General features: G+C 37.2%; 1 protein-coding gene across 2 annotated transcripts in view; it reads left to right on the forward strand.

Moving 5' to 3' along the window:
• Window positions 1-26,393, forward strand: part of CTTNBP2 (cortactin binding protein 2) — a 191,432-nt gene that overhangs the window by 134,981 nt on the left and 30,058 nt on the right. For both annotated transcript variants that reach the window (XM_072652951.1, XM_072652952.1), the window contains exons 15-21: window positions 3,250-3,402; window positions 3,560-3,747; window positions 10,104-10,282; window positions 12,689-12,894; window positions 13,337-13,519; window positions 22,746-22,809; window positions 25,620-25,752. In XM_072652951.1, the coding sequence (XP_072509052.1) occupies window positions 3,250-3,402; window positions 3,560-3,747; window positions 10,104-10,282; window positions 12,689-12,894; window positions 13,337-13,519; window positions 22,746-22,809; window positions 25,620-25,752 (1,106 nt within the window). The remainder of the gene's footprint in view (window positions 1-3,249; window positions 3,403-3,559; window positions 3,748-10,103; window positions 10,283-12,688; window positions 12,895-13,336; window positions 13,520-22,745; window positions 22,810-25,619; window positions 25,753-26,393) is intronic.

Consider the following 26,393-nt stretch of genomic DNA (forward strand, 5'->3'; position numbering starts at 1 on the left):
TCAAGAAGTTTAGATGATACATTGCCTCAAAGTGGTAGAAGGGTCAAGAGAAGACTTTTATTTATTTTGAGTTGAGAACACTAGGGTGCTTATAGGCAGCTGAAAAGGAGCCAATAAGTAAAAGAAAACAAAGATTCTGGAGAGCAAAGGGAGGATTTATTTGATTGCTGGAGCATGACCCAGGAAAAGGGAGGGAGAGGATTGAAGGACCCAGGTAGAAAAAGTAGCCTTAAGAGTGCCTACCTAGTGGATCTCTCTTCTGAGACTTAGCAAAGAAGAGGAAGAAAGATTGAGAAACAGAGAGTGTTCAGATCAGATAGCCTCACTGTTCTCCTAAATAAGATGTCATCTCTTTTAAGAATATGAGGCTGAAGTGGGGTCCTGAGGGTGACAGGAGGAAAATTTTAATTTAGAATTTTCAAATTAAGCTTGTAGGTCATTGGCAATATGATCTAAGGCAGGGGTTCTTAATCGGGATCTGTAAGCTGTTGTTTTATTTTTTTAAAGATAACTATTTCAGTGTAATTGATTTCCTAAGTAATCCTATATATTTTATTTCGTATATTTAAACCCTTATTTGGAGAATGGGTCTGTGGGTGTTACCAGGCTGCCAAAGGAGTCCATGACACCAACAAGAATCCCCTGATCTGAGGTTTTCTCCCTCCTGTTCTATGTCTGTTGAATATGCACCTCTTTATTTATAGGTTGCCTCCACCATTAGCATGTAAACTCCTTGAGGGCAAAGACTTTTTTTGTGTTTTTGCCTTTCTTTGTATCCCCAGCACCTGCCACATAGTAAGCCCTTGGTAGACGCTTCTTGATTGACTGTGGTCACCATTAGAATGAATCATCCATTGCTATGGCTTCTACAGACTTGTTCCAGATGGGAATGTTCGCCTAGCTTCTAGCAGCCCCATTCTCATTTGAAAATGAGCCAGGAAAACCAGACACGTACATTTGTACAGGGAGAGGAGACTAAGCTGAGACCTCCAGCTGCCAGGAACAAGTAACTAAAGAGCTAATTGAACAAATATCATATACTCTGGAGTCTAGTCGATTTGTTTTGTCGCTCGGAGGTTTAAAGAAGAGTTACATATGTGCTTAAAATTAATTAAAATTATTGATACCTGCAGGTTCATCGCATCTCTGTAACGAATGTTATTTTAAGAAAATATCAGGGTCTCTTGAGAATCAGAACGTTACAGCAGCCCCACCGCTGTAGCGTTTATGTTGAAAATATTTTTGTCAGGCACATAGCGGTGATGGCCCACTGCGGAATACAAATCAGATGTGGGAACAGCCAGGCATTTTTTGAGATTGTGGAAGGTTTTTTTCTGGGAGCTTGATAAAATTGAAAAAGCTATTTCCGGCTCAGGCCCAAGGAGTTCTTCTGAATGTGAAAGTGAATTATTAGCACAGTATCAAACTAGAGAATAGGTGGTTATTGGCTTTTTGAGATGACACAGGATGATCCCTCGCGTCTTCAAATGGATCTTTCTTTTCTTTTTATTAGGGAGCCATTAGCTAAATAAAAGTTCTCAAGCTTCAAAGCAAAGCTTTTAATTTTTATTTTTCACTGATAAGAAAGCTGTTTTATTATATAATTAATAAACTTACATGTTATATTTTCAACTAATCTGTTTCCTATCTAAAGTATTGATTTTGTAATTATTTAACTGTCTTATTTTGAATTAATATGTAACAGGTTTATCTTCCCTCTTTCTGTTGAATTGCATATATATATATATATATATGTGCATACGTATGTGTATAAGCATATATGTTTATGAATGCAGATAATAGTGAGGATATCACTGGAATGTAAAATCTAATCGTCCCTCCACCAAAACTAGTTGTGTGACTTAATGGCGATCTCTCAGTTTCTCTGATTCTTAGTTCCCTGGGATGCAAAGTACAAAGGCAAAAATCAAACGGCTTCTGGTTTCAAGGACCTTAAATTCTATGTGCTATTTTATTTCTTCACTGATACTTCATACCCTGAGTGCCTAGCATGGTGCCTTTCCCTTAGACAGTGCTTGGTGAATTTAACTGAATGTATTAAAAAGGATTTCGTCTTATTCAACTCAGTGATGGATTCGAAGTTAGAGGACCTACTGGAATTTCAATCCTAACTCTACCTCTTACTGTCAATAAGAGTTTGGGGGAAAAAATCACTTAATTCTCCACCCCTAGTCTCCATTTCATCATTTGTAAAATGAGACTGAAGTAGGTGACCTCAGAGGTCCCCTCCAGCTCCAAGTCTACAATTTTCATATATGTCCCCTTTTCCCCACTCATATGGGCATTACCCTAGTAGTACAAGCGCCCTTTTCACCTCTCACCTGGATTAATGCAGTAACCTCCTGGTTGATCTGCCTACCTCAAATATTTCCCCACCTTGAACCATGCTCCACTCAAGTGACAAAGTGATTTTCCTAAAGCATAAATCTGATGGAATCTCACACCCTGTCCTGTTTCCCCACCCACACCTAGACAGTTGGATAGCACAGTACTACACCTAGAGTCAGGAACACCTGAGATCAAATCCATTGTCAGACACTAGCTCTGTGATCCTCAGCAAGTCACTTAACCTATGTTTGTTTCAGTTTCCTAAACTGTAAAATGAAGATAATAACATCCCCTTCCTCCCGGGGTGGTTGTGAGGATTAAATGAAATCATATTTATAAAGCAAAGTGCCTAAAACATAGTAAATTCATAATTTTTTTTTATTAATTGCTTCTGAACATGTCATTTTACAGATAAAGAAATTGACACCAGCCTGGTTATGAGACTTGTCAAAGTCTCATGTCACATGTAGCACCTTGTCTTGTCATTCAGAACTGAATGCTCTTTCTACTACCAAGTTGTTGTTGAGTCATTTCAGTCATATCTGAGTCTTTGTGACTCCATCTGAGGTTTTCTTGGCAGAGACGCTAGAGCAATTTGCCATTTCCTTTTCCAGTTCATTTTACAGATGAGGAGATGAGACAAACATGATTAAGTGACTTGTCCAGGGTAACAAAGCTAGTGGGTGTCTGAGCCCAGATTTGAACTCAGAAAGATGAGTCTTCCTGATTCGAAGGCCAGTACTCTGTGCACTGTGCCATTTCGTCTACCATAGTATTTGTTTATTCTGTATGAAGAGGGGCAAATGACTTTTTTGCATCTTTTTTTTCTCTGATACCTTTTCCTTTTGCTCTCCAATTTATTAAATCTTTAATTCATTTATTATTCCCTTTCCGACATAGCTTGTCTTATCCCAGTGAAACAGCCTCCTGTAAGTAAGAAAGTCATCATTGTCTTGGAGAATTTGGAAAAAGCTTCATTATCTGAGCTATTGGGAGACTTTCTGGCACCCCTTGAAAATCGTGGCACTGAAAACCCCTGTACTTTTGTAAAAGGTAAAGGAAGAACGAATCAGGAAGCCTGTATCTCCTTATATTTGACTCCTAACGGTCCATGTGATAATTTAAATGTCTGTTCTTATTTTAATGGCTAAACTTGCATTTGTTCCATATTGTGTCCTGTATGAAACTGTTACTTTTGGTTTGTTTTTAGGAAATGGAACCTCTGAGTCCTATTACTTCCATGAGAACTGCTTTCTGATGGGGACAATTGCCAAATCCCGTCTCCAGGGCTCTGATTTGTTGGTCCAGCAACATTTCCGCTGGGTTCAGCTAAGATGGGATGGAGAGCCAATGAATGGCTTGCTACAGAGGTTTTTAAGAAGGAAAGTTATGAATAAGGTAACGGAGAAGGAGCAGCTAACACACTGGCATATCTGTGCAGTGTTTGGAAAGAAGCTTAGCAAGGCCTGTGATCTCTAATAGGCCAGATCATAAGAAAGGTTGTGCTATATTTCCTTTATTTTAATATGTGAATTGTGACATGTATAGATGTGCAGGTGTATAGAATTATACATGTATATAAAATACGTTTATATGTATATATTTATATATACAGAAATCACGTAACTAACTTACACACACACACCCATATATGCACATATATGCATATACAGTACTTGAGAAGCATTGTAGCATAGTTGTCAGGGAGTCAGTCTTGAAGGCAAGAAGACAGGATTTCAAGTTTAGGTTCTGATATACACTTGCTGTGTAACTCTGGGAACTTATTATTCATTGTTGAGGATTATTCATCCTCAGCGCTCGAGGCAGATTTGTTAGACTAGACAGGGGTGGTGGCCTCCAGGCCACATGCAGCCTACTAGGTCCTCAGGGCAGCTTTTTGATTGAGTCCAAGTTTTACAGAACAAATCCTTTTCCTAAGGGTATTTGTTCTGTGAAGTGTGGATTCAGTCCAAGGGCTACACTTGAAGACCTAGACAGCCACATGTGACTTCCAGGCCTCAGGTTCCCCACCCTTGGACTAGAAATTGCAAAGAGATTACCTATCTGCATCACTTGATGGTGTCCTCTGTATTGATAAAATCACAGATTTGGACCAAAAAATAAAAATTTAAAAATGCACATTACATGTGTACATTAATTTTTAAATAGCATTTTTATCATGTCCTCATGGCTGTCAATTTGAAATAACTAATTAAAGCCAACTAGTTTTGTTAAATTTTGTCACCAGTTTGTTTTGTGATCTGCAGTAAAGTGACCAGAAATTAAATAGTCCCTCAATGAAATCCATATTTATAGAATGTCATATTTTTGTATTCCATAAAAGTGCCACTAAATATTATAGGAAAGGACTATATATCCTTGGAGCTTAGCCTGAAGGCAAAGGGCAGGATTTAGCTATATAAACAATGAAAGTAAGATTTTGTTACATGAGCTAAGAGTTCTGCAGTTTTCTTAATCTTAGGCATCATGAGGAAGATACAGTTGCTGCTCGAAAATTAGCATTTTTATTAAAAAGTTCTTCCCACCAGAAGATTGATTACCCAACGAGGATTTTATTGCTTATGACCAAAGGCACTGCACACTTACAAGCCAGGTGGGCAGAGAATAGTAGCATGTGTCTGTTATTGATATTCTTACAGCCTCATCATGATTAAAATATGAATTACATTGCTTCAAGTTACATGTCCACATATGGAATAGGCCAGATTTCATCCTGCAGCATTGGCCTTATTTCAGACAATAACTGAAGAGTTGGGCTTTTTTTGGAAAAGACAGCTCAAAGCTTCATATACTGCTCTCTTTTCCATTGTGTCTGAATGACTGGAGGATGAAAGAGGGTTGGGGGGGAAAGAGACCAGCAGAGTTTTTCATTTACAAAAGAAGCAGATCATATAGATTAATAAAATTCATTTTGAAGTAAAACATAAAAGAATGAACGGCAACTGTAGCATATCAGCAGTCTTCGATGGGGATATAGGAGTGGGGAGGGGGTTTCTTAAACTTTACTGGTCCTGGACCCCATTGGCAGTCTGGCAAAACCTGTGGAGCCCTTCTCAGAATCATGTTTTTAGCTGCATAAAATAAAACATGGAATTACAAGGAAACTAATTATATTGAAATACAATTATCAAAATTAAAAAAAAGTTCACAGACTTCAGATTAAGAACTCTGCCTTAAGGCAAACAGAACAAATCTTAATGGCGTTTAGCTGCTTCTTGGCATTAATTTGTTCTTTCACTCTCTCACTGTCATGTAAGAAAGCTGGGGTTTTAAAAAAAAAGATCATCTTTTCTCCAACAGTTCCTTAAACTTTTTCACTGTTATCTGTTTGCATAGTCTGATACTACACATGATTTTTAATCTCATTGGTTTCTGGAATTCCTTTCAGCCAGGTAGTTCAGTAGAGCATTAGACATGGAGTCAGGAAGACCTCAGTCTGAATGAACCCTCAGGAGACATTTATTAGCTGTGTGAGCCTGGGAAAGTCACAATAACTTCTGCCTGCCTCATTTTCCTTATTTGGATAATTATAAGAATAATAACGTGAAATGAGTATAATAAGAATATATACCTTATGGGTTGTTACTTCTATCTCTTGGTAGATGGTTTCATGCATTGTTATGACCCCCTCCAAAAAAAAAAAAAAATCACTTGGTAGCCAACTTTTTGGTGGTAAGCTTTTCTAAAGCTAACTAGTCTGGTCTCTATCCAGAGTCAGTTTCTTGGTCAGTTACTGGCTGACTGTCTGCCAGAGTTGTTGCTCTACTGGCCTGGCTTCTGGAATCCCAGGTCACCTCCATACCATGGAATGTGACTTAAACCATAAATTGATTTTCAAAAATGTCTGGATGCTGTAATATTTCTCATTTATAAATCTTGATCTCAGAAGTCATATGAGAACATTTGCATGAGAAGGATTATGAAAATAATCAGGATAGCAGTATATAGAAGTTGTAGTTACAAACAAAAATACTTAATTATAAAAAACTGAGTTTTCATAGTACCTGTGTTTCTGGAAAACCTCCCGCCTCCCCTCAGGTCTCTTCGTTTGCTTTGCTTCTTTCATGCCATAACTGCATTTCACATTTCCTTCTCAAAATTTAGTCCTATTTACTTGTCATTGTAGAGATTTCATTTCATCAAAAATGGAAGAGAAAAGGCAGTTACTATATCATATTTCACAACAGTTTAAAAGTTTAGAGTTCTTTAAACAATAAATAGTCCGATTCATGACCTTAATGGAACAAGATATGGAAAAAAAGTGAATTTCATCCAATAAAATTTCTAAAAAAGTAGTACTACCATAAGGATTATGTGGAATATTGCTGAGAACCAGCACGTTTTTTCCAAATGACTAGAAGTCCCTTTAATCTGGAAGAGCTGCTTTGCATTCTTATTCATTCTTAACTCCTTAAATTTACAGATATTGCTACTTTAGATAATTTTTTTAAAAGCTTAACCAGTATCTGTGATAAAAGGCCAATATTTTACAGGTACTCAGGAATATTCAATGTTATTATTTCTACCAGAATGAACGTCTTTGAATCCATTAATGTAAATGCTTCCCTATTTAAGAAAAAATAAGATTTCCTGAATTCATCGTGTTGTAAATCTGTATTGAGGTCAGGTTACTCCAAGTTGCACAAATGACCTCAAACCTAGACTACCTATCCTACATGAATTCTCCCTTCTTGAATTCCCAGTACTCCAAAAGATCTAAGATTTTGTACACATGGGCATTACTAACATTGACAAAAATCACAAATCCTTCATACTTAGTAAACATTTATTTAGTGCTTACTATGTACCAGCACTGGGGATTAAAAAAAGGTAAAGGATAGTCCCTGCTCTCAAAGAGCTCACAATCTAATGGGATGGACAATATGCAAACAACTGGGTACAAAAAACATACACATGATGCATTGAAATAGACTGTAAGCAGACAGTTTTATTCAGTTCTTGGGCCAAAAATGTTATCCTCTTGATAGCTAACCCTCTATTAATGAGCTCCTTTGAACTTAGATGGGTTGGTATTCAGCTGAGATAGATTTCTATCCCCACACTTTGACCCTTCCCATATTGGTAGAATTGTCAGAGCTTTATACCTTCCAGGTAGATGTGTTAGGTGCCCAGGGTTACCTCCAAACCACAATGAGGTATGAGAGTATGTAAAAGCAAGCACACTGACACATCCAGGATGGCTTGCTATCATAGGTTCTTTGATCTCCTTTTCTTAAAGGAAAGGCAACTTTTGAGGGGTCAACAATCACTTTAATCAAGTACATATATCATTCACTTAGTTCAGGAGAAAAAGTCAGCACCTTGAACTTTAGAGAAAATACAGATAAATAAAGATAGACAGAGAGGGCTTCCAACTGTCTGACCATAAACAACAGCTATTCCTCAGGAGAAGAAATGGTTAATGGTGATTTCTCAAAAGAAAAAAAGGAAAGCTATTAACAGTGCTGCAGATTACTACTAATAATACAAATGCAAATTAAAATTAGTTTCAAGTTCCATTTTTCTCATGTCAGATAGGCAAAGATGACAGAAAAGAAAAAGGACAGTTGTTGGGAGGCATGTTACCATCCTGTTGGTAGAATGTGAATTGCTCCAAAGCATCTTGGCACTCTGCCCAAAAATGTAATTAAACTGTGGATATCCTTTGACCCAGCAATGCCATTACTGGATATACCTCAACAAGATCAAGGAAAGAGGGAAGGGACACATATGCACACAAATATTTATAGCAACTGTTTTTGTTATAGCAAAGAACTGGAAAGTGAATGCTTGTCAGCTGAGAAATAACTGACAAATGATGGAAAGTGAATGGAATGGAATGAAACTGTGCTGTATGAAATGACAAAATGAATGAATTCATAGTAACCTAGGAATATGAATTAATCCAGAGTGAAAAGAGCAGAACTATTTATACTATGACAACAATATCATAAGGGAAGACAACTATGATGGCTTTGTAAGAACTCCACTCATGAGTCCTGAAAACCCATGAAGAATCTGGCTTCCTCCTGATAAAGGTGGTGGACTAGAGGTGCCAAATGAGATATACATTTCTAGACATGATCAATGTATAGATTTGTTTTGCTCAGTACACTTATTTGTTACAATGAAGAGCTTTTTTTTTAATTGAGGAAGGAGGGAGACTTATGGGGGCACTTGAGGGAGGTCATGATAGTGATACAAAAAGAAAAGAAGAAAGAAAATAATGTCAGTGAAACATTAAAATATATATTCAAAAGATCAGTCAGAATGAAGTTCAGAAGGGGAAAAAAACAAAAATACAGTCTCATAGTATCATATACAATCTTTATGTTTCTTCTTTTGTTTTTTTTTTTTAGTGTAAGGTAATGTTTATGTTGTCAAAATTGTAATAAAGAAAATTTTTAAAAATTAAAAGATAATTTTAAAAAATCAGATGGGAGTTACACTCAATTTAATCTTCCCAGCCATGCCAGGGAATGTATTTCCTAACCACAAAAGAGAGAGAAACACTATATTGTCTCTCTCACTTACAATATCTAGGATCTTATCGAGTCAGAAAGCTAGACTTTTGGTTTGAGGAGGAACTTGAGAGTATATAGAGTGCTTTATCTATCCTGTCTCCCCCACCAATAGTTCATTTTTGGGAGAAGGATCATCACTTACATCTATCACTCATTTCAGATTGAAAGGGAAGGTATTCATCCAACATACTGGGTCTTCCAAGACCTTCCATAAAACTTCATTCTTCTCTAATATTCTTATCATGTAATATTTTGTATTATTGTTCTGTTTTTGTCTTCCTATCCATCCCATCTACACTCTAAGTTCCATGAAGACAGGGGCCATGTATCATTTAAAATTTATACCTCCCTCTATACTTAGCACCAAGTTCTAGTCACAGTGGAAACGTAATAAATGTTAATCATTGCTTCCCTTCTACCATCATTCCCATGCCAATCCACTTTCAGTCTAGTGATAGGTAAGTTCAAACTCAGTCATGTTTTTATTTCATTTTGTTTTGTTTTCATTTTTTTCAATTAACAAATATTTATTCTCCCTCCCTTTGTCCAATCCTGCCCTACCTCCAATTTAGAAGGCAACAAAACAAAATCCAAAAAAAACCTTTGACATATATATAGCAAATGAAATTCTCACATTGAACATGTTCAGAAATAGGTCTCATTCTACACCTTGAATCCAAGGTTTCTCTGTTACACAATCTGTAGCAAATGTCATCCCCAGCCTTCTGGAGTTATGACTGGCTATTGCATTGATCAAAGTTCCAGTCTTTAAAAGTTGTTTGTCTTTCTGTCTTATTATGGTATAAATTTTTCTCCTGGTTCTGCTTACTTCACTTTATGTTAGTTCATGCAAGTTTTGCCATGTTTCTCTGAACTTTGTATTTTTTAATAGCATAATATTATTCCACTACATTCAAATACCATTTCTTCAGCCATCCCCCAATTGATAGAGACACCTTTGGTCTCCATTTCTTTGGTACTACAAAAAAAAGATGCTATGAATATTTTTATACACATGGGTTGTTCTTCCTCTTTTGAGTATAGGCCCAATAAAGGTATCACAGTGTCAGTCAAAGGGTATCAGTCACATTTTATTGGTTGCATCTTGTTAAGTAATATTTTTACAAATGTCTAGACAAATAAGTGAAAGGGACCTTCCAAAGCCATTAAGACTAGGATAAAGCCTGTGTTGTTTTCCTCTCTTTCTAGTTCAGAGGTAAAGTGCCCTCACCCTGTGACCCCGTGTGCAAGGTCATAGACTGGACTCTTACTGTCTGGCACCAGCTGAACTCCTGCTTATCTCGGTTAGGCACACCTGAAGCATTGATTGGGCCAAAATATTTCCTCTCTTGTCCAGTAGTTCCAGGACATGCCCAGGCAACAGTGAAGTAAGTGACTTTTTTTCTTTGTTTTCAAGATCAAAGATGTGGATATGGATGCTTCTAGAGAGAAATTGTGATATTCAAGGTGAATGGGGAATTGTAGGCAAGCTGAAGCCTACTAAGATGTATTTATGTGGGGATCTGATTACTTTTCATTTTTTCCTTTTCTTGCTGAATTTAGAATTTCAGACTTCATATACTCAAAAAGAATCATTTTCATGAGGAGAAATTTTTTTTTTTCTTATCAAGGGACTTAGGAGAAATGTGTCAGGAGGAACATACATCTTTTTTATTTGAGTTGACAGCACTCATAGGATCTGGAGACACAAGTGGAAGGGACTATAGAAGGCATTCAGCCCCAGCCCCCTTATTTTACTGATGAAGCCTTGACAGGTCATGTGGCTTGCCTAGGGTTGAAGAGCTCTAAGTGGCTAATGAAAGATTCAGCCCTGGGTTGCCCTGATTCCAAGTCCAGCATTCCATCTAGTGGCCTAAACTGTCTCTCAACGAACTTTCTCCAAGTTCCTTATTAGAATTAATGGTCTAATTGGGTTTTTGTTTTTTTGTCCAGAGATGCTGTGATTTTGAAAAGCCATTGAGTTTACATTTAAATATTGGAAGAATGCTTACTAATAAATATACATGACATACTTTTTTAAAGCCTGAAAAATATAGTTCAGATAATCTTGGGTCTCAGAAAAGTGCTTCTTCTCTTAACTGTAGTTAAGGTCAAAGATATTTACATAATTTTTTTTAAAACCCACTAATTAAAATCTCAGTGTATGAACCCCTCTTCACTGCTTCTCTTCTACTTTCCACCTACTCATGAACGTCTCCAGCTTGGGGTATAGACATAAAAATTATAGATAGCAAAATTCATTTTGATTGATTATGAAAGACTCTCATAAAACATTTGATTGAGAAGGAAATACAAATCATTGGCTAAATTGAAGCTGTAAATGATCTATGGGCTTAATTTGTTCATTAGTTCCCAGTCCCTCATTATCATGGACAATTGAAGCAAGATATGTTCTAATTCTTTGGAATGTGCAAATATGGGCAGAGCCATAATTAAGAATTGTTCTGCTTTGGGCAGCCATCACGTGCTGTGCTTATGGGAAATGTGCAAAATGACCCCTCTGTGAAGGGTCATGAAGTGAGAGACCTGTGATGGTGGAGACACAGATGCTGGGATATTGGTATGACAACACTGCTGGGGGGCGGTGGGTAGGCTCACCACCCACTAGCTTCCTACTTTTGAACTAATTATTTTTGCTAAGGCAGTTTTTTCTCTATTTTGGTACCCTCTAAATTTAGCACTCTAGGGAGAAGCTACATCTTCCATTCCCTAGTTATGACTATAACCCTATACATATCCTACATTTGTGAAGTCAGATATGTGAAAATCCAATTAGAGAAACAGAAAAGAAAATTACAGTATGACTAGTTACCTTGCAAAAAAGATTCATGGTTTTGTTGTGTTTTTTTAAAGGGTCTTTGATCGGCAAAGGAGTTCCCAGTTTAATTCATTTATTTTACAATTATGTGAAAGTTTATGGTGCCTGGCACATAGTAAGTGCTTGATAAATGCTCTTTCTACAGCATTCTTTACCGTTTTTCAAGCCTACATTTGTGTACCATGATGTAACTCTGTATAGTGCAAAACAGCATTCAACCTTCTTACATGTAGAATATTTGATAAACAGCAACATTAATAGTTAACATTCACGTAGCACCCATTATGTGCTTGACACTGTGCTAATATTGGCAAGTATCATCTCATTTTATCCTGATCTTATTCAATACCCTAAGAGGAAGGTGCTATTATGATTCCCATTTTACAGTTGAGTAAGTGAAACAAACAGTGGTTAAGCCATTTGCCATTAAGTCACACAGCTGTTAAGTGTCTGAGGAGGGATGTGAATTCAGATCTTCCTGACTCCAGGCCCAGAGCTCTATCCGCTGCACCACCTAGCTGCCTCATGAGTAAGAGCAAGCCTTTCTTCTCACTGATGAGCTGAAGAAGAAAACTGACATGAAGTGATTGTCTGTCACGTTCACCCATAAGTAAACATACAGACCCAGCATTTTAACATTCCAGGGAATATTGGCATCACCCTGTTATTTGAAATTATAGAAATTGACAGCTCATTATGACATTGTCTTCCTGGCTGTGCACTGATAAAAAAAAAACACTTGTGCAATTTGAAGTGTTAAATACTGCCACTTATTCCAGAATGAAAGCAACACTGGAAAAGTTAGCGAAATCTTCAGAACAACATGAATACTTCTGGTTCCTTAAGCATTAACCTTTTTATGACTGTGGTTTCGAGCAGGCATAACCATGGGAATAAAAAACTGTGCTTGCTGTCTTGGCCAAAGCCACACGGTAACTTCTCTCTGCTTTCCCAGGTGGATGTCCAAATTGTGGAATGCTGTCATCGCTCCTAGAGTTCAGGAAGCGATATTGTCAAGAGCCTCTGTGAAAAGGCAGGTTGGCCTGGGACAGACACCTGCTCGAAAGCATCCCAGCCAAGGACAGCAAGCTGTGGTGAAGGCTGCTCTCAGCATTTTGCTAAATAAGGCAGTTCTGCATGGCTGTCCTCTGCCCAGAGCAGGTACAAGTTCCTGTTTATTTGTTCCTACTCAGTGAATCACAGGACACAATGGTTCCCAGTTACCAAATATGATCATGGAAGTACTTGTGCTCACCATTTCCAATGCTTGTTTCTCTTCGTGGTCAGCCAGTTCATTATACAGAAAGGGCATTTTGACCGGTGACAGAAATTTAACTTACCTTCTAGACATAGATTCAGACAAACTGTACTCTATTAGGAAGGAATGAACTCTTTCCTAATCTCTGCCTTCCAACATCCTTATCTTCTTTATCCATTTTGGCTGTTTCTAAATCACTTCCCTCTCATGTACTCCTGGGGACATCCTACTGTTTGGGTAATATCTGTACCTATGCTTTGGGGAATCAAGTTCTTTGGGAAATGTTCCTGAATTCTGTACTTATGTTATAAAGAGTCCTTCACCTTGCAAAATATGTTATTTCAGAGCTAGATCAGTATATAGCTGATTTCAAAGGAGGAAGCTTCCCTCTCTCCATGGTTTCAAGTTACAGTTGTAGCAAGAAGAAGGGGGATAGCAACTCCTGGAGAAAGGTGAACACCAGTCCTCGAAAGAAGTCTGGCCATTCCACATCACAAGCCTGGAGCAAACAAGAGACAAGTCCAGAAGGTACGGAGCTTCCTAACGGAATGTGACTTGATGTGTTGCAAAGAGCTTTTCTCTATATAAAAATGTTTCTTTGTTATTATAATTACATACCAACTTAGACAAGTTCATATAATTTCCCGTCACCTTTATTTTCTTAAATTCTCATCTTATATATAGAGCCTTTGTTATACAGTATCTTTTACATTTGTTTTAAATTTTTAATATTTTATTATTCCCCAGTTACATGTATAATTTTTAATACTCATTTAAAAAAATGTTTGAGTTCCAAATTTTCTCTCTCCCACTCTCATGTCCCCCCTCCCTGAGGCAGTAAGCAGATTGATTTACTTTATACATGTTCAACAGACCCAAAGGGGGAAAAAACCATGAAAACAAATACAAAAAAGTGAAAAATGGTACACTTTAATCTGCACTTAGACTTCATCATTCTTTCTCTGGAGGTAGAAAGCATTCATCATGAGTCCTTTGGAATTGTCTTGGATCATTGTATTGCTGAGAATAACTAAGTCATTCACAGTTGATCATTGTACAGTGTCACTGTTACCGTGAAAAATGTTCTCCTGGTTCTGCTTACCTCACTTGGCATCAGTTCATGTTTGTCTTTCCAGGTTTTTTCTGAAATCCACCTGCTTTTCATTTCTTATAGGACAATAATATTCCATTACAATCACATACAACAACTTGTTCAGCCATTCTCCAATTGATGGGCATCCCGTCAATTTAATATATAGTATTTTTTAAATGCTATTTGATGGTCTCAGTATTGGAAAATATCACAGTCATTCTGGTATTTACAAGCCTAAATTTTATCTTGGTTTTTGTTAAATATCTTCTCTCATCTTAACTACTTATGTTTTCTTAGTACATATAATATCAAAATTATGCAATAGATAAATGAGATGTAGAAATAACACTAGCTTGATATGTAGGAAACCTGGCTTTTAGTCTCAGCTCTACTCTCTGACCTGAAGTCAGTCACTTAAATTCTCTGGGTCTCCATTTTCTTATCTCTAAAATAGGGAGAAGGGTAGACAGTAGACCTGTGATTTCGTTGGTGTAGGTAAGTGCCAGGTGAGGAACCTTGCTTTACCAACTGAGGCCAGCACCTGCTTTCCATTTTGTAAATCTTAGAAAGCTGCCAAACCACTGAGATAAAGTTTCTTACCCAGAGTTACACAACTAATATTTGTCAGAAAAAGGACTTGAACTCAGATCTTGCTAATTTCAAAGCTAGCTCTCTTCATCGTTCCATTCTGCCTCTCTGAAAAATAATAGGGTTGGAATAAATAACCTCCACATAGCTTCCAAAGTGATTTTCCTAAAATTCCACTTTCCTCAAGAAAACTTCATCACATGAGTTTGACATTCCATCTCTTATCTCTGTACATTCATAAAGTTGTTCCCCATTCCTGGAATATACTACCTCCTAATCTGTGACCTTCAGGATCCCCATCTTCCTTCAAGGCTCAACTCAGATGCCACCTTGTCTTTGAAGCATCCGTGGATTCATTGACTGTAGCAGTAGGGTCCATTGTGGCAGAGCGTGATCAACCAACTTCATGGAAGTTGGCAGCATCCTATCCTCATTAGGATAGCCAATTAATTGTAAGGCTTATCTACAACACAATTTCATCTACCCTTAATCTCCAGCTCTCCCCTATACTACCTTCCTTCCACCCTCCCATTTCTGAGTTAGGTGTCAAGAGAAGGAGGAGGGAAAAGGAAACAAACATTTATTAAGAGCTTAATATGTGCCAGCCACTTTATAAATATAGTTTAACTTGATCCTCACAATCCTGGGTGGTAGGTGCTATTATGATCCCCATTTTACAGCTGAGGAAACTGAGGAAGATAGAGGTTAAATGACTTGAGGTCACACAACTAGTAAGTGTCTGAGACCAGATTCCTGACCCCAAGCCTAGCATTCTGTCAATTGAATCATCTATTTGCTAGCCCCTAAAGGCAGTTATAATGCAAGTTGCAGGCCACAGCATCTGTGTAGGTGCCACTGGACAAACGTCACTATCACTCTTTATCACTGTCACCTTGTGGCTGTGGTAGGGGCCCTTGCCTTTCTGGGCAGTGACCTATGAATAAGAGTCCTGCCTACCTCCTCACTTTTTTCTTTTGGTTAGGACAGAATAAGACAAGCAGCATGGTTAGGCATGGATGGATTTGTAAAAACTCGTTACATTCTCTTTCCCTCTAAACCCACCATTCTTTAGATCTTCCTTATTACTGTTAAAACTATCACCATCCTAAGCACAACCTGCATGTCATCTTTGTCTCTTCATGTTCCTTCACCCCACTTCCATATTATTGTAATGGCAATTATGAGAGTTAAAGATCTTCCCTACCCATTAATAGACTTTGTCATTAAGGGAAGCTTGATTAGGGGAAGCGCATACCTTTTATTAATTTGCTAATGAGATTCTCAAGGGTTGTGATGCCCTCTGGCTCTGAAAAATGTATAAATTCTCTGAAGTGAGGTTTTTCCTTGGGGGTTACTCATTGGAAGTGTTTCTTTGGCCAGATAAGACTCTGTGCAGCTGCCTAAGGAGCCCCCTGGCTTTGAAAACTCAGATGTAGCTGCTTCTCTCTCTGGTAACTATGTATGTATATAATGATCAGACAGTTGGATCTGCCTGTTGATCTGTGATGGATGTATTGCTTACACTCAGCTGGAAGCCCTGTCTGTTAATTATTATTTCTCTGTATTTTCTCTGAAGTTCAGGGTGCTGACTTTTTCCCCTGAACTAAGTGAATGATACATGTGCTTGATTAAAGTGATTGTTGACCCCTCAAAAGTTGCTTTCCTTTTAGAAAAGGAGATCTAAGAACCTGTACAAGTGTATGTTGGGGTCCTTGCTGATACAGTTATCTATTGTTTTCAGAGTTTGGGGTTCTTCCTCTCCATTTCTTACATTGATCCCCTTCTCTGCTGATATAGCCACTTCTCACTTCTCATTTAAACTAGTCTCCTTATCAGAAGTTTCTTCCATACAGTCACCAGAGGTTTCCCTAAAGTATAGCTCTGACTATGTCATTCTCAATAAATTCTTGTATCACGCTCCCTATAGACTCTAAGGTTGAATATTGTCTTATCTTATTTTTACTACTCCTAAATGTACCCTTTTAAATAGTGCACAGTTCTACACATGAAAATATATTCCTGGGTGAAAATGGAAGGTTGAGAAGAAAAAATGATAGTAAATAAGCTGATTTCTTTTCATGTCCAAATGTGATGTAGTCATGTGGAAGTCACTTTGTAATGCATTCAAGATAGCCATTTTCAATCAGTTGATCAAAACATTTATTAAGTGCCTACTGTGTGCCAGGTAGTATGTTGGGGATACAGATAGAAACAAAACAATGCCTGCCCTCAAGGAGCTTACAATCAAATATATTTCATATATTTTCATGAAAATCTACAGTGGGACAAACTGAAATATTGGGCGCTGTGTCTTCAGCTTCTATAATAAAGCAGATAGTTCTTATCCTTGCAGACATGCTACTGTTTAACTACTTTGAAATTTCAGAGATTTTCCTTTGCTACTAGGATGGGCAGCAGGACGAAAAGTGTAAATAATCTTTTTTGCCTTCAAATCATGTTATTAGGAAAATAAGTGACTACCAGCTATGATGTACAGTTTTCATAATTTCTCAGCTTCCCTGGATGACTTTTTCTACTCCACTGAGAAAGAGTTCATGGACTAGTAATTTAGGCATATGCTAGATATGAGGGACTGCAGTATCCAAACCACAACATTGGTAAGTGAGAAGTTACAAAAGCCCTATTAAATGTATATCAGGCTTTATAGTAATAGCTGATTTTACTTACTGTAACACATTGGTTTAAAGGGTAACAGAATAAAAAATAGAAGCAAAAAAAAACAAATTAAAAGAAAAATTACAATAAATTGGCATGTAAATTGAGAGAGATTCAGAATAATACACTGGTTGGCAAATGTGAAATAAAAATAAAACATTTAGGTAATGCATTTTTATAAACATATAGGTCATGTTGAAGAAAACTACAATAGTGTGATGCTTTTTAAATATTAAAACTCCTCTAATGCATCATTAATTTAACATTTCTGTTGATGAAAAAATAGTTCTTTTCATGTGCTCACACCAAAATTGATACATGATCTCTGAAAATAATGATCATAAAACTTAAACATTAATTATGTAATAATAGCTGACATATATAATGCTTTATAGCTTAAGAATCCTTTCCTAACAACTTTGATAAGGAGATAGATTATTAGATATGAAAACCAAAATGACAGGTTTTCATGTTCTGTGGAGGTTTTTGTCATGTAATCTCTTTGAAGATAAGCTTAGAACCATGGAACCTGAGAATGGTAGAACTGTAAGAAACCTTGGAACCATTTTAATATTTCTTCCTATTGTGACTTCACTCACTACTTTGTTTCCTAACTCTTTAATATTCTTGACTTATAATAATATGTATCATTAACTATCTCTGTTAAAGCTTTTTATTCCCTTCTGACTGTCAGGTCCTTGAGGGAAGGGATTATATCTTGATTTCAACTGTATATAGTGCTTGACACAGGTTCTTAATGTTTGTCTATTGTGTTGTTTCCATTTTATATATATGGAGACTGAGGTCAAGATAGTTGAAACAGCTTCTCCTTTTTTAATATCTTCTATGTGTCAGGCACTAGTCTAGGTGATGGGGAATCAAAGATATTCTATTGAGAGAAGCATCAGATACACATAAAATATATACATACACGCACACACATATATGTATGTGTATACATATATATATGTAAATTAATTATTTTAAGTTTTCCACATTCATTTCCACAAAATTTTGAGTTCCAAATTTTCTCCCCATCTCTCCCCTCCCCCCACCCCAAAACACCAAGCATTCTGATTACCCCTACCACCAATCTGCCCTCCCTTCTAACATCCCTCCCTTCCCTTATCCCCATCTTCTCTTTTGTCTTATAGGGCAGGATAAATTTCTATACCCCATTACATGTATTTCTTAATTCTCAGTTGTATGCAAGAACAATACTCAACATTTGTTCCTAAAACTTTGAGTTCCAACTTCTCTTCCTTCCTCCCTCCTGACTCATCCCCACTGAGAAGGCAAGCAATTCAACATAGGCTATATATGTGTAGTTTTGCAAATGACTTCCATAATAGTCATGCTGTGTAAGACTAACTATATTTCTCTCCATCCTATCCTGCCCCCCATTTCTTCTATTCTCTTTTTTGACCTTGTCCCTCCCCAAGAGTCCCTCCTCCCATTTGCCCTCCTTTTCATCATCTCCTCCACCCTCCTTATCCTCTTCTCCCCTACTTTCCTGTAGTGTAAGATAGGTTTTCATACCAAATTGAGTGTGAATTTTATTCCTTCCTTGAGCCGAATGTAATGAGAGTAAGCTTCACTTTTTCCCTCTCACCTGCCCCCATTTTCCTTCCATTGAAAAGGCTTTTTCTTGCCTTTTTAGTGAGAGATAATTTGCCCCATTCCATTTCTCCCTTTCTCCTCCCAATAGATTCCTCTCTTACCCCTTAATTTTATTTTTTTAGATATGATCCCTTCCTATTCAACTCACCTTATGTTCTCTTTCTCTATATATATTTGTGAGTGTGTGTGTGTGTGTGTGTGTGTGTGTGTGTGTGTATACTCCCTCCAACTACCTAGATGCTGAGAAAAGTTTCAAGAGTTACAAATATTATCTTTCCATGTAGGAATGCAAGCAGTTCAACTTAGTAAGTCTCTTATAATTTCTCTTTCCTGTTTACCTTTTCATGCTTCACTTGATTCTTGTGTTTGAAAGTCAAATTTTCTTTTCAGCTCTGGTCTTTTCATCAAGAATGCTTGAAAGTCTTCTATTTCATTGAAATAGAAATTTTTTTCCCCTGAAGTATTATACTCAGTTTTGCTGAGTAGGTGATTCTGGATTTTAATCCTAGTTACTTTGGCTTCTACAATATCATATTCCATGCCCTTCAACCCCTTAATGTAGAAAATGCTAGATCTTGTGTTATCCTGATTGTATTTCCACAATACTTAAATTGTTTCTTTCTAGCTGCTTGCAATATTTTCACCTTGACCTGGGAACTCTGGAATTTGGCTACAATGTTCCTAGGAGTTTCTCTTTTTGGATCTCTTTCAGGAGGTGATTGGTGGCTTCTTTCAATACTTATTTTGCCCTCTGGTTCTAGAATCTCAGGGCAGTTTTCCTTGATAACTTCATGAAAGATGATGTCTAGCCTCTTTTTTTGATCATGGCTTTTTTAAAAATTGTTTCTCGTGGATCTATTTTCCAGGTCAATTGTTTTTCCAATGAGATATTTCACATTATCTTCTATTTTTTTCATTCTTTTGGTTTTGTTTTATGATTTCTTGGTTTCTCATAAAGTCATTAGCCTCCATCTGTTCCATTCTAATTTTGAAAGAACTATTTTCTTCAGTGAGCTTTTGAACCTCCTTTTCCATTTGGCTAATTCTGCTTTTTAAAGCATTCTTCTCCTCATTGGCTTTTGGAACCTCTTTTGCCAGTTGAGTTAGCCTGTTTTTAAAGGTATTATTTTCTTCAGCATTTTTTTGGGTCTTCTTTAGCATGCTGTTGACTTACTTTTCATGATTTTCTTGCATCTCTTTCATTTCTCTTCTCACTTTTTCCTCCACCTCTCTTACTTGATTTTCAAAATCCTTTTTGAGCTCTTCCATGGCCTGAGATCATTGAATATTTATTTTGGATGTTTGGGATACAGAAGCCTTGACTTTTATGTCTTTCTCTGATGGTAAGCATTGTTCTTCCTCATCTGAAAGGATGGGAGAAGATACCTGTTCACCAAGAAAGTAACCTCTTATAGTTTTATTTTTTTTCCCTTTTTTGCGCATTTTCCCAACCTGTTACTTGACTTTTGGGTTCTTTGTCAAGAGTAGGGTATACTCTGGGGCCCTGTAAGCTCTCAGTTCCTCCAAGGTGGCATAGTTAAGCCTGCACACTGGTCTGAGAGCAACCAGAAAACCTTTGTGCCCAGAATATGGGAGTAGTAGAATTTCCTCTCCACAACCTCCTTGCCTCCAATTCCCCCATGCCAGCACCCAGGGCTAAGGTTCAGATCAACTGCTCAATTCTCCCAGGGATCTTTACCATGAGGCCTCCTACAATGGATCCCAGCTGCTGCCTGCTGTGGGAGCTGCCACGTGCTGCAGCCCCTGCTGCTGCTGCCTGGGGCCTGAGCTATGGAGGGATCCTCCTCCTTTCTTGGTCAGCTGAAAAAACTCTCTCATTGACCTTTGGTGCCTGTGGGTTGAGGGATCTGAGCTGCCACTGGGGATTGTAGCCCTGAGGCCTGCTCCGGCCCTGCTCCTCTCAGCACCATGGCCAAAGCTGGGCAGGCTGCACTCTGCTCCAAGTCTGGTGCAATAGAACTTTCCTGTCAGCCTTTCAGGTCACTCTGGGTTGGAAGCCTCCTCCACTCCATTGTTCTGTGGCTTCTGCTGCTCTAGAATTTATTGACAGTCATACTTTACAGGTATTTTATGGGCTGTGGTTGAAGAGCTAGAGTATGTGTGTCTTTCTACTTCACCATCTTGGCTCTGCCCCCCAAATACACATAAAATATTTTTAAAAATAACAAATAACTTAGGATGGTTAGCAGCCAAAAAGATTAGGAAAGGTTCACATAGCAGTGTTCAAATTCAGGACTATGTCTTCTTGTTCCACATCCAGTGTCCCTTCTCATGCCCCTTTCTTAATGTTCTATGATTCTATGTTCCATGCTGACCTGGAAGGAAAAGGGCATTCCTAACAGTTTTCAGACTATCTCAGCATTTTCTTGGTGTTGTCAGAATAGTGACTCACGTATCAATCTCTTCTTTTTTATGTTTAATAATATTTTAATCATTTCAGTCAATCGTACCTATCTTCCATCTTTAACATACTTAAACTTCTTGAGAAGACTAGAAAACTCAATCATCCAGCAAGTATTAGGTGCCTACTATATGAAAGGCACCATGCTAGGTACTGAGAAGACCAATAAGTAAGTAAATAAAGTTGTTCCTACCTTCAGGGAGCTTACATTCTATCTAGAAGAAAAATATGTATGTGTATAAGTACATACAAAGAAAACATAAGGTAAAAATAATTTAAGGAGGAGGCCAGGAAAAGCATTACCAGCTTTGTAGATTAGAAAATGCAGTATGTGGTGATGGAAGTGAATCTTGGGTATCAACTTCCCTCTTTCTTGTTTTTGTTCTGTCCTTTTTAGTCTAGATCAGTACAGGACTCCCTGAGAGTTCAGAGGACTTTAAAAGGAAAGTGTTTTTTGCTACTATTCCTTCTCCACTCTGTTCTTCATAATATTGCCAATCTAATCTAATTCCTGAGCCAGACTCAGGTTATAGACAAGTCACTTAAGTTCCTCATCTGTGAAATGAGGCAGTTGACCAATATGGCCTCAATGTTTCTTCTAGCTCTAAACCTACCATGTTGTGATACTTGAAAGTAGCTAGAGATTCTAAGAAAGGAGCGCATTCCAGGTATGGAGGGACAGCCTCTGCAAAGGCAGAAAAAAAAAAAAAAACTTCACACGTGAACTTTTTTTAAAAAATTGGTTAATACCAATTTTTTTTTACTAAACACAAATTATATTAAGGGGCTCTTTTGGGGTTGAAAACTGCAAGGAAACTGGGTCATCTAATTTAATTGAAGGGATCTTATAGCAATCTTAGAGAACAAACTTCAGAAATAACAAATTTTATCAGCCATTAAGTCAACCACAAAGGGAGAAAAGATTGATGTCATAAAAATTTTTTATGAAACACGTGTTTATGGTGCCATGGTCATACCAAAAAAAGTTGCTGTTTGGAAAATGTGTACTTGACTAACAAGAAATTTTTGATCTGGAACAAGGAAAGACATTTCTCTAGCCATTCTTCATGGGCTTTTGTTGTTTTGCTGGTCTTAATAATAATCAAAAATAAGGGATAAAGTATGGCGGCCCCATCACATGTAACCCTCATACCCGGTAATTAAAATTTCTGTTGAAATCTTCCGCTTTGAGAGGAAACTCAAAAAGAAGAGGCTGTTCATATGACAGTGAGCAGGAGGCACAAATTCTATATGCTTTTTCTTAAATACCAAGGACACCTTGATCTATTTTTGGTGATGGAGACAAACAGTGAGATACCGTTGAAGCTTAGTAAATGGCTTTTTCCTCTTCACAGGTACAAAAAGTAAGAACATATTGCAGCCAAATTGCAACCGAATTGCTTCTCTAATGAAACAAAAGTAAGTACATTGTCAAATTGCAGACCTTCAGCAAAGATGAAAGATTAGCTTGGTTTGCTGTAGAGTTTGTTTGTAAGATGAAAAAGAAAAAGAAGGCCATGCTGGAGAGGCTGTGTTCGTTCTTATTACTAATTTATGTTGTGACTATATTTCATGAACTTAATAATTCTGTGTTAGGACCAATGCAGTGTGAAGCCTTCACAAATTTCTTATAGTTAATATAATTATTGTTGCATTTAGTCCGTTTCAACCAGATCAGAAATGTCCTTGGCTTTATTTTTTACTCCAAATTTGAGAGATATTCTTAATTCATTTTTAAAGGATAATATAAGAATTGTATTACGATTGCTTAAGAGTTAAGGTAATTTTTGGAAAATTGGTTTTCTTGCTGTTAGTTTCCTGAAGTTATATGAACTAGCATTGGCTTCATTTTTTTAATATCAAATTTGGGAAAGATTCTTAATGCATTTTTAAATGATATACAATTGTATTATATTTTCTTACGAGTTAAAGTAGTTTTGGAGCAGGTGGGGTACAGAGGTGCGTGGTGCTCTTGTTTTTCTAAGGCCAAGCAGAAAGTTCAGAATTTAGGAGCAGGGTTTTTTTTCTCTACACAAAGCTGCTTTTACAGGACCTCTGGTTCTCAAAGCCTACAAAATGGAGCCTCTTTGTTGGGGAATGTGTATGTTGGACTTTTTACAAGCAAGTTATTGTACCACTGTATACACTAATAATGGTCATTTTGATTCCACATCACGTAGTAGATATGATTTTGGATTATGATGAACTTTATTTTTTCCCAATTTTTAAAGTATTTTTATTTAACGTTTGAAGTTCCAAGTTCTGTTCCTCCCTCCCTTCCTTCTTTTTCCCCTTCCTGAGAAGGTAAGCAATTAGATATAGGTTACACATGTACAATTATGTAAAACATTTCCATATTAGTCATTTTGTACTAGAAAACTTGAATAAAAGAAAAAAAGTGAAAGAAAGTAAAAATAGCCTGCTTCAGTCCATATTCAATCAATATCAGTTCTTTCTCTGGAGGTAGATAGTCGTTTGGTATTATCTTAGATCATTGTGTTGCTCAGAATAGCGACGTCATTCATAGTTCTTCGTTAGCAATATTGCTCTTACCATGTACAGTGTTCTCCTGGTTCTGCTTACTTCGCTATGCATCAGTTCATGTAAGTCTTTACATGTTTTTTTCTGAAATCTGCCTACTTGTCATTTCCTATAGCACAATAGTATTCCATTACAATCATATACCACAACTTGTTCAGCCAACTGATAGGTATCCTTTTGATTTCCAATTCTTAGTCACCACAAAAAAGAGCGACTATAAATATTTTTATACAAGGAGGTGCTTTTCCCTTTTTTGAATGTCTTTGGGATATAGACCTAGCAGTAGTATTGCTGTATCAAAGGGCATACACGGTTTTATAGCCCTTTGGGCATAGTTCCAAATTGTTCTCCTGAATAGTTGGATCATTTCACAACTTCACCAACAATGCATTAGTGTCCCAGTTTTCCCACATCCCCTCCAATATCCAACACTTTTCTTTTTTTGTTATGATCAACTTTAGAGAGCAGATGTATTTAATGTTTGTTTCACAAAGGTCACAAAAGACAACTCAAAATGGAAGAAAGTAGAGGATGTTGTAACAGGAATGTCTACGGAGAAAAAATTCTAATGTGTGAGAGGAAAAATTGTAATTGGAATCAGTTATGAAAGGAAGAACCTCAATTATGGAATTTGGGTAGGAAAGTTTTTGAAGCAAGATCTTCTGTACAGCTGCAACAAATGGTTATGCAGGCCTTGCTCGAAGACTTCTGTTGAGGTCTAACTTCATGGGCATCCCATTCCAATTTGGGGTAGCCATCCCTGGCCAGCAGTGTTCCTTTTATCAATCCTAAATCTGCTTCTCTACAATTCAGACACAGTACAAGTAGTTCTGCCTTATCAGGCCAAGTAGAATAAGTCAATTCCCTCTTTCACCGTCCTTTAAATATTTTAAGGTAGCTGTAATGTTCTTCCTTAGTTGACCCTAAATTCCCTTTCAAAGACCTCCTATGCATGATTTCGGGAGTCTTCACCGTCCGGATCACCTCCTGTGGATTCTCTTCAGCTTATTGATACCTTTCTTCAAACATGGTATCCAGAACTGATTCTCTAGAATCCAGAACAGTTCTCTAGATGTGGTCTGACTGGGCAGAGTACAGAATGATTATAGCCTCCCTTGTTTTGGACACTAAGCTTCTTGATGAAGCTTAAGATTTATATTAACTTTCTTTTGTCAAGTCAAGGACAAGGAAAAAAGTCAAGGAAAATAAAGTACCACATTAGCTTTTTAGATCCTGACTTCATCATATAACTTATTGCCTATCCTTCCTAGCTTTGTTTAATCTGAAAATTCAGTAAGTAATGCTATTTTTGCCTTTATCCAAAAAAAGTTAACACAAAAGATTAACAATTGATTCTTGAGACATTCCACTAAAAATCTCTTTTCACATTGTCTTCAAATTGAGCACTGTGTTTAAACCAGTTTGGAATTCAGTTGATAGTACTACCAAGGACAAGTGATAGGGCTGTAAACCACCATCCTCCTTGATTTTGTTCTGACTTTTTGCTAGATTTTTCTTGGATGAGCCTAAAGGCTTAAGAATAGGTTGATAGGTGATGGATTGAATTTGTATGATGATTGTAGAAGTTTCCCACTTAAATACTGAAAAGTGATACCATTTTTCATGACCTTTATTGGAGAGCAAAGCTTCTCACTTTAAATTTTTTTTAATTTTAAAATTTCTAATAGCTCTTTAGAGAATGACCAACCACAAGGATTGAATCTGGATCAGCGACTGTCTCTTGGCTCAGATGATGAGGTAGACCTTGTGAGAGAACTTCAGAGTATGTGTTCCAGTAAATCTGAACCTGATATCAGCAAGGTGGGTCATGAATGGATTTTAGTGGCTAAGGTTTCATACACCTAAAAGATTAATGGCTCATGTGATGGAACATCAGCCCTTTTCTTTTGGGGCATCATTTTATAGGCATGTGCCATATCCATTAAGTATAACATCTATGAATTTTTTTACTGTTCACTTTTTTCCCTTTATCTGTCTTTTATCTGTATGGTCTGCTTACTAAAGGGACGGCCCCCTTGGGCTTTGTCAATCCATTGATCAGTTTCTCCCATTTTCCCTCTCACATTATGTCCTTCATAAATCCCATGGTTAGAAGTGTTTGTCATATTAGTTGGTGACTCATTGGGGAAGCCATGCCTCTCAAGAATCAAATGGGGGAATGAGAGAAATTATTGCTAATAACCAATATCTTGGAGAGATTCAAAAGTCTCTAAATTTTTCTAAATTTCTCATTTAAAAAGTTCAGTTTTCTTGAAGCACATTACTGATGATGAGATCGCATTGACCCTCCAGATCTTGGTGAGATCTTTCAGTGAATTTAATCTAGGGTGAGGAAGCCCATTGTTTTCTACTCTGGTTTGAGGGGAGACAGATCATTTTGTCTACATAGCCCTAGGCTGGGAGTGGTCTGGTTTAGCTGGGAGTAGTTTGGTATAGCTGGG

This window comes from Notamacropus eugenii, chromosome 3 (assembly GCF_028372415.1).
Source record: "Notamacropus eugenii isolate mMacEug1 chromosome 3, mMacEug1.pri_v2, whole genome shotgun sequence".
In the NCBI taxonomy this organism is placed as follows: Eukaryota; Metazoa; Chordata; class Mammalia; order Diprotodontia; family Macropodidae; genus Notamacropus; species Notamacropus eugenii.